Source organism: Sphaerodactylus townsendi, linkage group LG10 (genome assembly GCF_021028975.2).
Source record: "Sphaerodactylus townsendi isolate TG3544 linkage group LG10, MPM_Stown_v2.3, whole genome shotgun sequence".
Lineage (NCBI taxonomy): Eukaryota > Metazoa > Chordata > Lepidosauria > Squamata > Sphaerodactylidae > Sphaerodactylus > Sphaerodactylus townsendi.
Window position 1 is genome coordinate 84,710,163 of NC_059434.1, and position 16,792 is coordinate 84,726,954.

Sequence of the window (16,792 nt, forward strand, 5' to 3'; positions counted from 1 at the left end):
CATGGTCAGTATAGAATCATAGCGTTGGAAGAGACCGCAAAGGCTATCAAGTCCGACACCCTTCCATGCAGGAACACACAATCAAAGCACTCCCGACATATGTTCATCCAGTCTCTGTTTACCGTATATACTGGCGTATAAGACGACTTTTTAATGCAGGAAAATCTTATCAAAAGTCTGGGGGCGTCTTATACGCCAGGCATCCCCCACCCCCTTGGCAAGTATGTGCCAAAATCTATATTTTAACTGGAAAAGTGGGGGAGGGTCGTCTTATACCCCCAGTTGTCTTATACGCCGGTATATACGGTAAACATCTCCAAAGAAGGAGACTCCACCACACTCTGAGGCAGTGAATCCCACTGTCGAACAGCCCTGACAGTCAGAAAGTTCTTCCTAATCTCTTTTCCTTCACCTTGAATCCATTACTCCATGTCCGAGTCTCTGAGGCAGCAGAAAACAAGCTTGCTCCCTCTTCGACATGGCATCCCTTCAAATATTTAAACATGGCGATTATGTCCCCCCCTTAACCTTTGCTTCTCCAGACTAAACATCCCCAGCTCCCTAAGTCTCTCTTCGTAGGGCACGGATTCCAGACCTTTGACCATTTTGGCTGCCCTCCTCTGGGCCCATTCCAGCTGGTCAATACCCTTCTTAAATTGTGGTGCCCAGAGCTGAACACAGTACTCTAGGTGAGGTCTGACCAATGCAGCGTGGAGAGGTACAATTACTTCCCTCGATTTAGACACTATACTCTTATCGATGCATCCCAGAATTCACTGCATTGTCACTCGGACTGCCAGCCACTCTCCGGGGTCTTGGGCAGTAGTTTTCACATCATCTACCCGCCCCGGCCCTTTTAATCGGGGACTTTCTACCTGCCGCCCAGATGCCCTGCCATAGAGCCATAGCCCCTCTCTCTGTTTTGGTTCTGAAACCACACAAGCAGATCACATCGTGCCAATTAGCTTGCAGCCCAAACTGGATTCCCTTGGCACGTGGTGTCTGTTTCTCCCATTCTTGAGTCCTGGCCCGGTGCAGTGTGGTTTGATGCGCAGCAGCTCATATGAACATATGAAGATGCCATACGCTGAGTTAGACCTTTGGTCCATCTAGCACGGATGGTGGGGGTCTCTCTCTGTCTCTCTGTCTCTGTCTCTCTCTCTCTCAGTCTCTCCAGAGTTTCCAGCAGAGAAGTGTCTTTCCAAACACCTGCTGATTTAAATTGTTCAACTGAAGTGGAAATGCCAGGAATTGAACCCGTGTCCTTTGGCAAACCAAGCCTATAAGCTTTCCTGCTGAGCCACAACCTATCTCCAAGTGTCTTGAAGCCCAGTCCTTCTGTCGAGTTTCTGTAGGGACTGAAACTCTAATCCACCACGTGAAAAAGGCACAGTAGAAGAAGAGTTTGGATTTCTACCCCACCTGTCTCTCCTCTAAGGAGACTCAAGGTGGCTCACAAGCTCCTTTCCCTTCCTCTCCCCACAACAGACACGTTGGTCGAATCTCCACTACTGTCTTAGCCAGTTTCAGAACACAAACTAACCAGGTTTGAGGGACGACCTCCCCGGTTGAATCCCCACTACCGTCTTAGCCAGGTTCCAGAACACAAACGACCTCAAACCTGGTTAGTTTGTGTTCTGAAACCTGGCTAAGACGGTAGTGGGGATTCGGCCCTTGTGAGGTAGGTGGGGCTGAGAGAGTTCTGAGAGAACCGTGACTAGTCGAAGGGGGAGCCCTTTGACACGTGAGGAGCCTTATCAGGATATAATGCCATAGAGTCCCTTCTACAGGGAACGGATCTCTGAGGTTTGTTAATCAATTAAAGGCTGGTATTCCTTAGGACCGTGGTGGCGAACCTTTGGCACTCCAGATGTTATGGACTACAATTCCCATCAGCACCTGCCAGCATGGCCAATTGGCTGATGGGAATTGTAGTCCATAACATCTGGAGTGCCAAAGGTTCGCAATCACAGCCTTAGGGGATAGATGATTAGACCCCCTGATACTTGGGTTGGATATGGCATTGTAAAGAAGAGAAAAAGAGTTTCGATTTATACCCCACCTTTCTCTCCTGTAAGAGTCAAGGTGGTTTACAAACTCCTTGTCCCTTCCTCTCCCCACAACAGACACTTTGTGAGGTAGGTGGAGCTGAGAGAGAAAAATGTCTTATTTTATCTCCATGTCACCCTCCTTTATAGCTACTAAACTTGTATACAGAAAAGCAACGGAGAATCTCTCTCTTCTGTTCTACTCTGTGAAATTGGGGTGTCTAGAATCAGCTCCGCACCTTTGTACATTCTAATGCATAGGTGTCAAACTCATGGCCCTCCAGATGTTATGGACGACAGTTCCCATCATCCCCTGCCAGCATCATGCTGGCAGGGGATGATGGGAATTGTAGTCCATAACATCTGGAGGGGCGTGAGTTTGACACCTGTGTTCTAATGCTATATTAGGCCGCCTTGTCTCCCCTCGTTTTCAGCATCTTCAGTTCAGCAGATCAGAAAGCAAGTGCTGGGAAAGATGGCTGTTTGAGTCTCCGGAGAGTCACTTCACTCATCCGGAGGAGACAAGATGGACCTTGACAGCCCAAAGATCTGACTCAGCACACGGCGAGGTCTTGTGTATTCGGGGGAGAGGCCAGGGCTCCGTGGCAGATGGTCGGCTTGGCACGCAAAAAATCCCAGGTTCCCTGGCATCTCTAGTTAGAAAAATCAGGCCCCAGGAGAAGTGAAAACAAGTCCCTGTGTTCATAGCTCCTTTGCTTTCCTTCTTAAAAGGAAAAAAAAAATACTCAGCATTGCTTCCTATCCAGTTTCTCGGGATATTTTAACCCTATTTTCATTTTTAATTCATCTCTATCCTGCTTTTCTCCCACAGTTGAAACTCACAGAAACTTAGAAGAAGAGGAGGAGGAGTTGGGATTTATATTGCCCCTTTCTCTCCTGTAAGGAGATTCAAAGGGGCTCACAAACTCCTTTCCCTTCCCCCCTCACAACAAACACTGTGTGAGGTGGGTGGGTGGGGCTGAGAGAGCTCTAAAGCTCTAAAGAACTAGCCCAAGCTCACCCAGCTAGGTAGCATGTGTTGCAGTGCACAAGCTAATCTAGTTCACCAGATAAGCCTCCACAGCTCAAGTGGCTGAGCGGGCAATCAAACCCGGTTCTCCAGATTAGAGGGCACGTGCTCTTAAGCACTACACCACGCTGGTTCTCACATCGTTCTTCCCTCCTTCATTTTCTTACAACAGCAACCCAGTGAGGTAGGCTAGGGTGAGAGTTTGTGATGGGTCCACTGAGGTAGGCTAGACGTTCTGAGGGGAGAGCTTCCCTGATAGAAGTGGGGATTCGAATCCTGGACACTCACAGTCCGAGTCTGCCACTCTATCTACTACTACACAGCAGTGGAGCAGCAGTGGCGTAGGAGGTTAAGAGCTCATGTATCTAATCTGGAGGAACCGGGTTTGATTCCCAGCTCTGCCGCCTGAGCTATGGAGGCTTATCTGGGGAATTCAGATTAGCCTGTACACTCCCACACATGCCAGCTGGGTGACCTTGGGCTAGTCACAGCTTCTCGGAGCTCTCTCAGCCCCACCTACCTCACAGGGTGTTTGTTGTGAGGGGGGAAGGGCAAGGAGATTATAAACCCCTTTGAGTCTCCTGCAGGAGAGAAAGGGGGGATAGAAATCCAAACTCCTCTTCTTCTTCTTCTACACCATACTGGGTGTCAATAATTAAATGCATTCCTTCTTTGCCAGGGTAATCAAAGTAATACAATTTGTTCCCCGTGCTTCATGCACCATCAGCTACAACTGGAACATAGGATACCTGAACCACAAAAAATGCCTCCCAGGTGTGGATTTGGGTACAATTTGTGTGGTCCCGGACTGTCCCTGAAATTAAACTGTTTACAGTTTTCACTGCATTGCATCTAATTCAACCGGGCTCAATCTCATCACACGGGAGCATGTTTATAGCCAAGGACAACCGCAAAGGAATTCCAGGGAAGAGTCACCATGATTACACTGCCCCATGAAAACCTGGCAAGATCAGCCTCGCTCTTGGCCATTTGAATTTCTGAGAAATAATATTTGTGCTTTCCACAGTAAACAGACTTGGAGTCCAGCAAAGCAAAATACGTCCCGTTTTGATCACGGTCACAAAGCTATACAGTGCTGCTGTTCTATAACATTTTGGTTCTGGAGGCCATGACACTGCTGCTAGTGTTTTAATGTTTAATGTATTTATTGTTTTAACTGAAACTATTTGTTGTATTCAAATGTTGATTGGTTTGTGAACCGCCCTGAGCCCTTCGGGGGTATGGTGGTCTATTAAATTTAAATAACAACAACAATAACAACAACAACAACAACAACAATAATAATAACAATAATATTAATAATAACAGTAATAATATTAATATTATTAATAATATTAATAATAATAATAGTAATAGTAATAGTAGTAGTAGTAGTAATAGTAATAGTAATAGTAATAGTAATAGTAATAATAATAATAATAATAATAATAATAATAATAATAATAATAATAATAATAATAATAATAATAATAATATTCCCACTACACAGCAGTGGCGTAGTGGCTAAGAGCAGTGGCTAAGAGCAGGTGCACTCTGATCTGGAGGAACCAGATTTGATTCCCAGCTTTGCCGCTTGAGCTGTGGAGGCTTATCTGGGGAATTCAGATTAGCCTGTACACTCCCACACACGCCAGCTGGGAAGGAGCTCTCTCAGCCCCACCCACCTCACAGGGTGTTTGTTGTGAGGGGGGAAGGGCAAGGAGATTGTAAACCCCTTTGAGTCTCCTACAGGAGAGAAAGGGAGGATATAAATCCAAACTCTTCTTCTTCTCCCTTTCAATTTTAACGTCTATTTCAAATGTGTAGCGACAGAATAGTTGCCAACTCCAGTTTGAGAAATTTCCTGGACATTTTGGGGTGGAACAGAGGTGGCGGGGGGGTGGAATGGCGCCCGGGGCAACACCTGCAGAGATACACCTCTGAAGATGCCAGTCACAGAAGCAGGCGAAATGTTAGGAACAAGATCTACCAGACCACGGCCACACAGCCTGGAAAGCCCACAACAACCACTTGAGTCTGGCTGTGAAAGCCTTCGACAATACGTTAGCAGAATACTTTATCAGGTTATATTAATGTGAAAACAACATTATTTTAGTGGGGTGCTGTGTGGTTTCCGGGCTGTATGGCCGTGCTCTAGCAGCATTCTCTCCTGACGTTTCGCCTGCATCTGTGGCTGGCATCTTCAGAGGATCTGATAGTCCACTTGCTTTCCATTCCTACTATCAGATCCTCTGAAGATGCCAGCCACAGATGCAGGCGAAACGTCAGGAGAGAATGCTGCTAGAACACGGCCATACAGCCCGGAAACCACACAGCACCCCAGTGATTCCGGCCGTGAAAGCCTTCGACAATACATTGAACATTATTTTATTCCTCACAGTGGGGAAAGTGGAGAGAGGGGGAAACCATTTTGACACCCCTGTCCCAGACTCTACATCAGTGATGGCGAACCTATGGCACGGGTGCCCGAGGTGGCACTCAGAGCCCTTTCTGTGGGCACGCACAGAGTTCATCATGTGGGGGGGAATTGCCCCCCACACACACACACACATCTAGGCTGGCCTGGGCCGCTGGGCTCAATTATTAGCATTAAACCTAAGACCTAGTTTTGGGGAAGCCGCATAGGTAACCCTGTTAAGCGCTGTTAAACCCCACTGATTTTCATGCAAAGAACGAAAGCACGATCCTTTACCTGGGAGTAAGCTCAGTTGCTGGCAATGTGGCTTGCTTCTGAGTAAACCCTCCTAGGGTCGTGAGTCACCCGTTCGAAGAGTTGCATGGTTGCTTCAAAGCAAAGCCACCCTGCACCACCAAGCTTACTCCCAAGTAACGCACGCCTCAGAACCAACCATTTTTCCTAAACGAAAACCTCAGCATTCAGGTTACATTGCCGTGTTGGCACTTTGCGATAAATACGTTGGTTTTGGGTTGCAGTTTGGGCACTCGGTCTCAAAAAGGTTCACCATCACTGCTCTATATCACTGCCTGGGTAACCAGGTAGGCCATCTGCTTGGGAGGAGCCCGTTCCTAAGCGGGCTGCCCTGGTCCACCCAAAGCCCAAGAGCTGATCTGGAGCCCTGGTCCACCCAAAGCCCAAGAGCTGATCTGGAGCCCTGGTCCACCCAAAGCCCAAGAGCTGATCTGGAGCCCTGGTCCACCCAAAGCCCAAGAGCTGATCTGGAGCCCTGGTCCACCCAAAGCCCAAGAGCTGATCTGGAGCCCTGGTCCACCCAAAGCCCAAGAGCTGATCTGGAGCCCTGGTCCACCCAAAGCCCAAGAGCTGATCTGGAGCCCTGGTCCACCCAAAGCCCAAGAGCTGATCTGGAGATCCCGAGAACTTCGTGAGCATCGACAGACGTGCAAGAGCGTTCTTACCTGTCCACGCTGATGACGCAGAGCGTCATGATGGAGGCCGTGCAGCACATGACGTCCATGGCGATGAACAGGTTGCAGAAGACCTCTCCAAAAAGCCACTCTCCTCCCACCAAGTCTGTGATGATCACGAAGGGCATGACAGCAAAGGCCACCGACAGATCGGCGGCAGCCAAGGAGACCACCAGGTAGTTGGAGGGTTGGCGAAGTTTCTTCACAATGCAGACGGAGATGATGACCAAGCTGTTGCCGGCGATGGTCAGCAAGGTGATGACGGAGAGGACCGTCCCGATGACCACCTTCTCGGTCTCGCCGTACAGCAAGATATCCTCCCCGCAGTCCGTAGCGTTGGTGACATTGGAAGGGGGCAGGTCTGGCTCAGCTGGCTTGGGAGGTCCCTCGGTCATGAATGGAGCTGGGGGGGGACTTGTGGGTGGGGTCCACTCTCTCTGCGTCATCCACGATGAGCTGTTGCTCCAAAAACCAGCTGGGGCCGATCCTGATTAGCATGCTGTGGACCAACTACTGTGTGGAGAAGAGGCAGGAGCCAAGCGTATTTCTTGTGGTCAGCTGCAAGAAGAGGGGGGAAACCAGCGGTGAGATGTTACCCATGGGAGACCAGTATTTGGTGCGTAATTCCTCTGCCTCTGGGTCTCCCCTCTCCCCCTGGTTCATCCCCTCCCATGTTAGCCCCATTGACATCAACAACCCATCTACCTTTTCAGTAGCACCCCATTTCTTCTCTCCATCTGGGGAATTCAGATTAGCCTGTACACTCCCACACACGCCAGCTGGGTGACCTTGGGCTAGTCACAGCTTCTCGGAGCTCTCTCAGCCCCACCTACCTCACAGGGTGTTTGTTGTGAGGGGGGAAGGGCAAGGAGATTGTCAGCCCCTTTGAGTCTCCTGCAGGAGAGAAAGGGGGGATATAAATCCAAACTCTTCTTCTTCTTCCATCTCTCCTTGGGCTATTCATGAGGACAGTTTTGGAAGCTCTTGAGCAGAAAGAATCTTCATAAACGAAGAAGAAGAAGAGGAGGAGGAGGAGGAGGAGGAGGAGGAGGAGTTTGGAAGAAGAAGAAAGGTCACCCAGCTGGCGTGTGTTGGAGTGCACATGCTAATCTGGTTCACCAGATAAGCCTCCTCTGCTCAAGTGGCAGAGTTGGGAATCAAACCTGGCTCTCCAGATTAGAGTGCACCAACTCTTAACCACCACACCCCGCTGGCTATACAGGTTATCTAGTCCAACCCCCTGCTCAATGCAGGATCAGCCTATAGAAAGGGAAGTACTAGGGGGTGTCATGATACCCTGCGCTCAGTACGTACCCTGATGGACCAAGGGTATGGTTCTGTCTATGGGGACATCAAATGTTCCTATAATTGCTCTCCTACATCTTGGGGGGGGGGGGGGGGGAAGCCAGACAGCAACCAATTAAGCCACTTACCTCTCCCCAGTGTGGTGTCGTGGTTAAGAGCAGGTGGATTCTAATCTGGAGAACCGGGTTTGATTCCCCACTCCTCCACCTGAGTGGCAGAGGCTTATCTGGTGAACCAGATGTGTTTCCGCACTCCTACATTCCTGCTGGGTGACCTTGGGCTAGTCGCAGTTCTCTCAGAATTCTCTCAGCCTCACAAGGTGTCTGTTGTGGGGAGAGGAAGGGAAAAGGAGTTTGTAAGCCACCTTGAGTCTCCTTACAGGAGAGAAAGGGGGGATATAAATCCAGATTCTTCTTCTGGCATAGGAGGTTAAGAGCTCGTGTATCTAATCTGGAGGAACCGGGCTTGATTCCCAGCTCTGCCGCCTGAGCTGTGGAGGCTTCTCTGGGGAATTCAGATTCGCCTGTACACTCCCACACACGCCAGCTGGGTGACCTTGGGCAAGTCACAGCTTCTCAGAGCTCTCTCAGCCCCACCTACCTCACAGGGTGTTTGTTGTGAGGGGGGAAGGGCAAGGAGATTGTAAGCCCCTTTGAGTCTCCTGTAGGAGAGAAAGGGGGATGTAAATCCAAACTCCTCCTCCTCCTCCTCCTCCTCCTCCTCCTCCTCCTCCTTCTTCTTCTCCTCCTCCTCCTCCTCCTCCTCCTCCTCCCCCTCCCTCCCTCCCTCCCTCCCTCCCTCCCTCCCTCCCTCTCTGTCTGTCTGTCTGTCTGTCTGTCTCTCTCTCTCATAAACACACACAAACATATATAACATACAGAAACTTCGCAAATAACAAACAAAAATCCAGCTCCAGACTCCAAAGTTGTCTACCTGGTGCAGATGGAATGTGACTCAGAGACCACTTTCCCAAAAGCAGGATTTCTCGCTTTGGAGCAAGCTGAACAGATCTATCTCTCATGTCTCCTTGCTGGGCAATTCACCTGATTTTAGTCTATTGTACCAGCCCAAGCTAACATAAGGCCCAAAGTAGGGACAGACATAGAAGGACAGCGATCAGATTGTCTGTCTGTCTGTCTGTCTGTCTGTCTGTCTGTCTCTTAATAATTTTAATATGTTGAATAGCAATTGGGTGCGAGGAGGGAGAATTGCATTGGTATCTGCCCACACAGGGGAAACAACCGCAATTTAAATTGGGAAAGCGAGGCGGAAGGTCAGATGAATTGTGCCACACTGCAGCGTCAACCCAATTCCCCCACAACTCCTGTTAACGCTTTTCTAAAACAAATGCAAGAGACCCATTCATTGGTCCCTTCCCCCATATTCAGTTTATCTATTCATGAGTGAAGTTTGTCTGGACTGAGGAGACAGATACACTCACACAGGAACACAGACAGACACGCTCAAATATCCTTTGCATTTCACAATCTGCAAATCTCTGCGCCCAGATACTGGGAAAGTCCCTCGCCTTTCTCCTTCCTGGCGGCAGATATCTGGCATGATTTATCTAGTGCGATGCAGAGTTTGGAACATCTGACAGCGACGGGAGAGACCCAAGTTCAAATTCCACCCCTGCATGTGAGGCGACAGTCTTTCTCAGCCGCACCTACCTCGCAGGGTCATGCTGAGGATGAGATGAAGGAGAACAGAACCGCAGATGCAGTCCTGAAGTCCTTGGAGAAGGGATGGGTGGGGTAAATATTTTGCAAATAAACAAATCACGCTCACTAACGTGCAGCAGAATGGCATATTTCCGTGAAACAGATAACACTCTAATGCACAGAATGTTAACTTTTCTCAGCACAGCTCGGAATATGTTTTAATGATCAAAGTAAAAAAAACAAGTAAAAAGTCTGCTCTGCTGCTAGAGATAGAGTAATAGATCATCGCAAATGAATTAAAATAAGCAAGTAATGAGAAATCCAGATAACTGAGCTGCAATTATTAGCTTATTTTGAACATAAATACATTAATTACTCCCGTTTCCTTCCCTGCTGCTATTTACACCACAGGCTCTTGGGGGGGGGGGGGCGGGGGGGCAGAATCACTCCTCCCCTCCAACATATCACTGCACATTGATATTATTCTGTACACTGTCAATAGAATTTCTTGCATTTAGCAAAAAGAAAAATGCACCAAGGACCCTGGAAGACAAATATACACCAGTAAGAACCAGTGGCTGGAGAAATTCCCTTTGGATGCAGAGCTCCAAGGTAAGTTTCTATTCGGAAGCTTACAAGTCCAATGTAGAGAACACAGAAACAGAGATATGGAAGGGATCTCAAGGGTCATCTAGCCTGACCCACTCTACAGTGCAGGAAATGCACAATCTTCCCCCAAAACCCGCAGAGACCCCTGATGTAGGCCCAGAGGAATGCAAAATATCTCCAGCATCCTTAGCCAATTCTGGCCTTCCTGACCTCAAAGTGGCAATCAGGCAAGAAGAAGAAGAAGAAGAAGAAGAAGAAGAAGAAGAAGAAGAGGAGGAGGAGGAGGAGGAGGAGGAGGAGGAGGAGTTTGGATTTATACCTCACTTTTCTCTCCTGTAAGGAGTCTCAAAGCAGCTTACAAACTCCTTTCCCTTCCTCTCCCCACAACAAACATGAGGTAAGTGAGGCTGAGAGAGTTCTGAGAGAACTGTGACTGGCTCAAGGCCACTCAGCAGGCTTCATATGGAGGAGCAGGGAAACAAATCCAGTTCACCAGATTTCAGTCCTCCACTCAGGTGGAGGAGTAGGGAATCAAACCTGGTTCTCCAGATTAGAATCTACCACTCTTAACCACTACACCCCCCTGCCTCTGTCGGCTTCCCTCTAAGTTCACCGAACCAGCCTTGCTGTCAAATGGCCAACTAGCCTGCACTTAGAGCCCTCCAAAGCCCCCTACCACCTCTCAAGGAATCCCATTCCACTAAAGAACGGCTCTATCACGGACATCTCTGTCTGGTGCAAGAGCTAGCCATGGGTTAATCTCAATTTTTAAAAAGATTTGTGGAAGCCAGATCAGGAGGACTGTAGCCCCCGGCTTCCAAAGAGTAGACCTTTTACTCACCAAACCAGCTCCTTAATCCATAAGCCCCCAGACAACACAACCTTTTCCCAAAGGCGCACGCAAGGCGCATGGACAGCATCCATTCTCTATGATCCACACACTGCTTTGGAGAAATAGTTGCACATTCATGCCCAGCTCCAACCCAAGCCTTTCCCATGCGACAGCCGGTCCCTTCGGCTCCCACCATTGGGTGTTGCCCTTTCAGAAATAATTACTTGAAAGATCTTGGCGTGGCTAGTGGTGAAGAGCAGGTGGATTCTAATCTGGAGAACCGGGTTTGATTTCCCACTCCTCCACCTGAGTGGCGGAGGCTTGTCTGGTGAAACAGATGTGTTTTCGCACGCCTACATTCCTGCTGGGTGACCCTGGACTAGTTCTCTCGGAACTCTCTCAGCCCCACCTGCCTGGCCAGGTGTCTGTTGTGGGGAGAGGAAGGGAAAGGAGCTTGTAAGTCACCTTGAGTCTTCCTTACAGGGGAGAAAGGTGGGATATAAATCCAAACTCTTCTTCTCTTTTTAAAAAAGTCACACACACACACACACCCCAAGTCCACATCAACAACTGGAAAGGCACCCAGCAACGCCCCCCCCCCCCAACTTTTCCAGGCCCTCAGATTTGGGAATTTGCAGACTTGGGCACAGTTCATGATTGCCATGGTTTAAAAATGAGATTCCCTAAAGGAAGTTTTGCATTGCATTGTTGATGGCTGCGCCATGGAGAGAAATATGCCCCACTGTGACCTACCTCCGAAGATGCCAGCCACAGATGCGGACAAAACATTAGGACCAAAAAACGCAGGGCCACGGCCACGCAGCTCAGAAAACTCACCACAGCCAGGAGTTGTAAATGGTGAGCCTCCTCCGTGGCCCTCGTCCAAGCAGAAAGGTGGGACCCACCTTTCGTAAATAAAATCAATAACATAAATCATGGTAGAAGAAGAGGAGGAGGAGGAGTTTGGATCTCTCCTGTAAGGAGACTCAAGGTGGCTTACAAGCTCCTTTCCCTTCCTCTCCCCACAACAGACACCTTGTGAGGTAGGTGGGGCTGAGAGAGTTCAGAGAGGACTGTGACAAGCCCAGGGTCACCCAGCAGGAATGTAGGGCCCCTTCCGCACATGCAGAATAATGCATTTTCAAACCACTTTCACAACTGTTTGCAAGTGGATTTTGTTATTCCGCACAGCTTCACAGAGCACTGAAAGCAGTTTGAAAGTGCATTATTCTGCATGTGCGGAAGGAGCCTAGGAGTGTGGAAACACATCTGGTTCACCAGATAAGCCTCTGCCACTCAGGTGGAGGAGTGAGGAATCAAACCCGGTTCTCCAGATTAGAATCCACCTGCTCTTAACCACTACACCCTAGTGTCACGTTTCAGCTGACTTGTGGCAACCCCAGGGCTTTTGAGCCAAGAGACAACCGAGGTCGTTTGACAATGCACAGAGCCAGTGCGGTGGAGCGGCTAAGAGCAGGCAGACTGTAATCTGGAGAACCCGGTTTGATTCCCCGCTCCGTCACCTGAGCGGTGGGCTCTTATCTGGTGAACTGGATTTGTTTCCCTGCTCCTACGTTCCCGTTGGGCAGGGGGGGGGGGGCTTCAGGCTAGCCACAGTTCTCTCTGCACTCTCTCAGCCCCACCTACGTGCCAAGGTACCTGTTGTAGGGAGAGGAAGAGAAAAGGAGTATGCAGGCCCCAGGGGCGTACCTAGGCAAACTGGTGCCTGGGGACAAAACCTGAGTTTGGTGTCATCGTCCCCCCCCCAGCCTGGCGTATGGGCGGCCACCCTCCCCCACCATGATTTTTTTGTCCCAGCTCACAAAACACCTCCCACTCCCACTCCCAGCAAAACATCCATGGCTCTCTCCCCACCCACTCTTTTCCTAATTTCCTAATCACAACAACCCTATGAGGTAGGTTGTTAGCCTGAGAAACAACTCCAAGCCAGTGCAAGTGGGTATGAAGCATGTAAATCTCTCACAAATCACCCCCGGCAAAACATTGACCAAACCAATGTCAGCATCATCTCTCACAAAACACCTCCAGCGGGATCCCACCCCCAAACAGCATCACTTTCAATGGTGCTTAAACTAGGGAGCTCAGATTCTTCTTCTAAATCTACCTGAAAGGGAGGATCTGGGGTCCCCGGTGAAAACAACATTGAAAGTGATGCTGTTTGGGGGTGGATTCTCCCCCACCCTGAAACAGCATCACTTTTGAGGGTGGGAGATTCAGAGGAAACAAATAGCAGATTTGCCAAGCCCCTTGGGATCTCCTTAGAGAAGAGAAAGGGGGGATATAGATCCAAACTCCTCCTCTTCTTCTGCAAAGGGACCCAGGGCTTCCTTGGGGGTCTCCCCAACCAGGGCCGACCCTCCTTAGCATGCCAGGCTCAGATGAGAAGGGGCCAGTGGGGGTCACCCCTTAGCAGAAGCATTAACCCCTGAGTTACCTGGAGGGCAGCAGGAAGGAGGGTGGCAGCTGCAGGAAATGCCTGGGCTCCGCTCTCCTGACCTGGGCATCTTCTAGAGTCCGGCCAGGCTGGTTTATAGGCTTGGACCGTCCAAGCTTGGACGCTGGAGCTCCATCCCAGCCCCTTCCCCGGCTGGAGGCTGCGAGGATCCGGCAGGCAGTTGAGCCTGCAGAGGAAGAGGAGGAGGAGGAAGAGGAGGAGGAAGAAGAAGAGGCAAGCCCGGGAGCCTCATGGCCGGGAGAGGAGCACCGGCGAGAGCTGGGCTAGGCAGCCTCCTCGCCTCTGCGCTCCCGCCTCCTCGCGAGCAGACCCGGTCTCCTCCCACTCCCTTGCAGGCGGCGCTGGGAGGCGGCTCCGGGACTCCGGCAGGGCTGAGCAGAGGGCTGGCACTTGGCAGCGCGTCCTCACAACGCCCCTGCAAGGTAGTCTGCTGCCCCGCCTAGGAATAAGCGCCAGTGGAGGCTTGCGCGGGGCAGCAGGCTTAGGATAGCCCAGCAGGGGCTCCAAGGAGAGAGGGGGCAGAGGCGGTTTGGCCATTGCCTGCCTCTGCATAGAGACCCTCGTCTCCCATCCACCCCTGCTCAGCTTCCCAGATCCGGCAAGATCAGGCTAGCCTGCCAAGAAAAGGTGCCCCTAAGCATGTGCAGAATCCCTTCTTGGGCACCGTTGGCTTGTAAGGTTGAGGCTGGGGCCCCAGAGGAGAGCTGCAGGCTTGGGTGGCAAGGAAACGTTAATATCGAATCTCCCACTTCCCATAAAATTGTTTAATCCAGACAGGGGGGTGTAGTGGTTAGTGTGTGGGACCAGGTATCTGGGAGACGGTTTGGAATTCCAGCTCGGCCACGCGGGCTTTTTGGATGACCTCGAGCCAGTTGCCCACTCTCAGCCTGGCCAACTTTGCAGGGTTCTTGTGAGGATCCAGTGGAGAGGGCAGGGGAGAAATGAAGGGAAAATAATGATGATGATGAAGGTAAGGTGCATGAAGGTGAAGATCTGGCAGCTGTAAGGAGATTCAAAGGGGTTTACAAACTCCTTCCCTTCCTCTGCCCACAGCAGACACCTTGAGAGGTCTGTGGGGCTGAGAGAGTTCCGAGAGAACTGTGACTAGCCCAAAGTCTCCTAGCAGGCTTCATGAGGAGTGGGGAAACAAATCTGGTTCACCAGACAAGCGTCCACTGCTCATGTGGAGGAGTGGGGAATCAAACCCGGTTTCCCGCTGCTCTTAACCACTACCCCACGCTGGCTCTCAACTTGGTCAAAAAATGACCGAATTATGGATTCCAAGATAAATAGAATATGCGCTTCTCATGATTATTCATAAATGTAAAAAAAAACACAATGAAATGAAATGTGAATTGGGAAAATGTAGTATACACACAAACAAACAAACACACACACTCCTGCACATAAGTGGCAGACTCTAATCTGGAGAACTGGGTTTGATTCCGCACTCCTGCACATGAAGCCTGCTGGGTGGCCTGCTCCAGTCACGGTTTTCTCTAAAGTCTCTTAGCCCCACCTACTTCACAAGGTGTTTGTTGTGGGGAGGGGAAGGGAAGGAGTTTGTAAGCTGCTTTGAGACTCCTCATGCTTAAGAAAAGTGGGATATAAATCTAAACTGTTTTTCTGTTCTTTGTCATGGTCAGTCTTGGTCAGTACTTGTATGGCGGACCACCAGGAAGTCCAGGGTCGTGGAGCCAGGGAGTGGCAAACCACCTCTGAACGTCTCTTACCTTGAAAACCCAGCGGGGTGCCACAAAGCTGCAACTTGATGGCACTTTCCCCTGAAGAGAACATAAGATCATAAGAACATAAGAGCTAGCCTGCTGGATCAGACCAGAGTCCATCTAGTCCAGCACTCTGCTACTCGCAGTGGCCCACCAGGTGCCTTTGGGAGCTCACATGCAGGAGGTGAAAGCAATGGCCTTCTGCGGCTGCTGCTCCTGAGCACCTGGTCAGCTAAGGCATTTGCAATCTGAGATCGAGGATCAAGATTGGTAGCCATAGATCGACTTCTCCTCCATAAATCTGTCCAAGCCCCTTTTAAAGCTATCCAGGTGAGTGGCCATCACCACCTCCTGTGGCAGCATATTCCAAACACCAGTCACACGTTGCGTCAAGAAGTGTTTCCTTTTATTAGTCCTAATTCTTCCCCCCAGGATTTTCAATGGATGCCCCCTGGTTCTAGTATTGTGAGAAAGAGAGAAAAATTTCTCTCTGTCAACATTTTCTACCCCAGGCATAATTTTATAGACTTCAATCCTATCCCCCCTCAGACGCCTCCTCTCCAAACTAAAGAGTCCCAAACGCTGCAGCCTCTCCTCATAGGGAAGGTGCTCCAATCCCTCAATCATCCACGTTGCCCTTCTCTGCACTTTTTCTATCTCTTCGATATCCTTTTTGAGATGTGGCGACCATGAGCGGGGCCTGATTTGTGGCTGGCCAGGCCCCGCCCCACGGGGGGGATTCCATCCGGTTAGCTACTGGTATGGAAGAACCGGTGCGAACCGGCTGAATCCCACCTCTGATTTAATTCAGTGTGTTTCACGTACGTCGCAGCCCACTGGGAGCTCCAGAAGGAAGCTAATACATGGTTTAAATAAATGAATTAAATAGGGCAAGGCAAGATTGAATGAGTAAATCACAGGTGGCGGGAAAAAAAACTCCCAGAGAATGTTAATCTATTCCGAGAAAAACCAGCTCAAGCCAAGGCAGAGGCGGGCATTTCCGTCTTCTCCTGGAGTACATCCATTAAGTACAATCGTTGGCTCGTAGCTAGTTTCTTTTTGGAAATCCAAGAATGGAAAGCCAGCGATAATCATAAGATGTGGACAACAAAATACCCCGGTTTACTAATGTGTATTTTTGTATCTTTTTAAAATACATAGCATGATTCATCCGGCCACGTGGTCAGCAGAACGCCCAAATCCTTCCCAAACATTGGAGGAAGTTGAAATTTCCCATCTTTACTGTGTTGATCCCATGGAATACTGTACATAGCTAAATTAACACACTTGGTCAATAACAGACCTAATTATGAATGCCATCTGTCTGTCTGTCTGTCTGTCTGTCTGTCTGTCTGTCTGTCTGTCTGTGGGTCCGTCGGTCGGTCAGTCGGCCCGTCGGTCGGTCCGTCGGTCAGTCTGTCTGTCTGTCCGTCGGTCGGTCGAACTAGCTTTGTGTGGCCTTCCTTAATATACACAAGAAGGTCTTTCAACAATGTGGGTCAGGAAGGAAAATTCTGTGCCAAAGATCCTAGAGGTTTGGTTTGGTTTTTTGTCCTTCCACTGGGTATGCAGAGGGATCACTCCGAGTTTGTATGGGTGAGGAAATAGTTACAAATTTCCTGCATTGGGGGTTGGACTAGATGGCCCTGGGGTCCTTTCCAGGTCTATGTTTCTCTATGTGAGCCCCTGTGACTGAGTC

General features: G+C 49.8%; 1 protein-coding gene across 1 annotated transcript in view; it reads right to left on the reverse strand.

Annotated features, from left to right (window-relative positions):
- Positions 1–13,435, reverse strand: part of LOC125440186 (5-hydroxytryptamine receptor 7-like) — a 17,211-nt gene extending 3,776 nt beyond the window's left edge. The window contains 3 exon segments of the mRNA XM_048509855.1: positions 6,475–6,893; positions 6,895–7,041; positions 13,346–13,435. Coding sequence (XP_048365812.1) covers positions 6,475–6,893; positions 6,895–6,981 — 506 coding nt within the window. The 5' untranslated portion in view covers positions 6,982–7,041; positions 13,346–13,435.
- Positions 13,436–16,792: the final 3,357 nt, after the last annotated feature.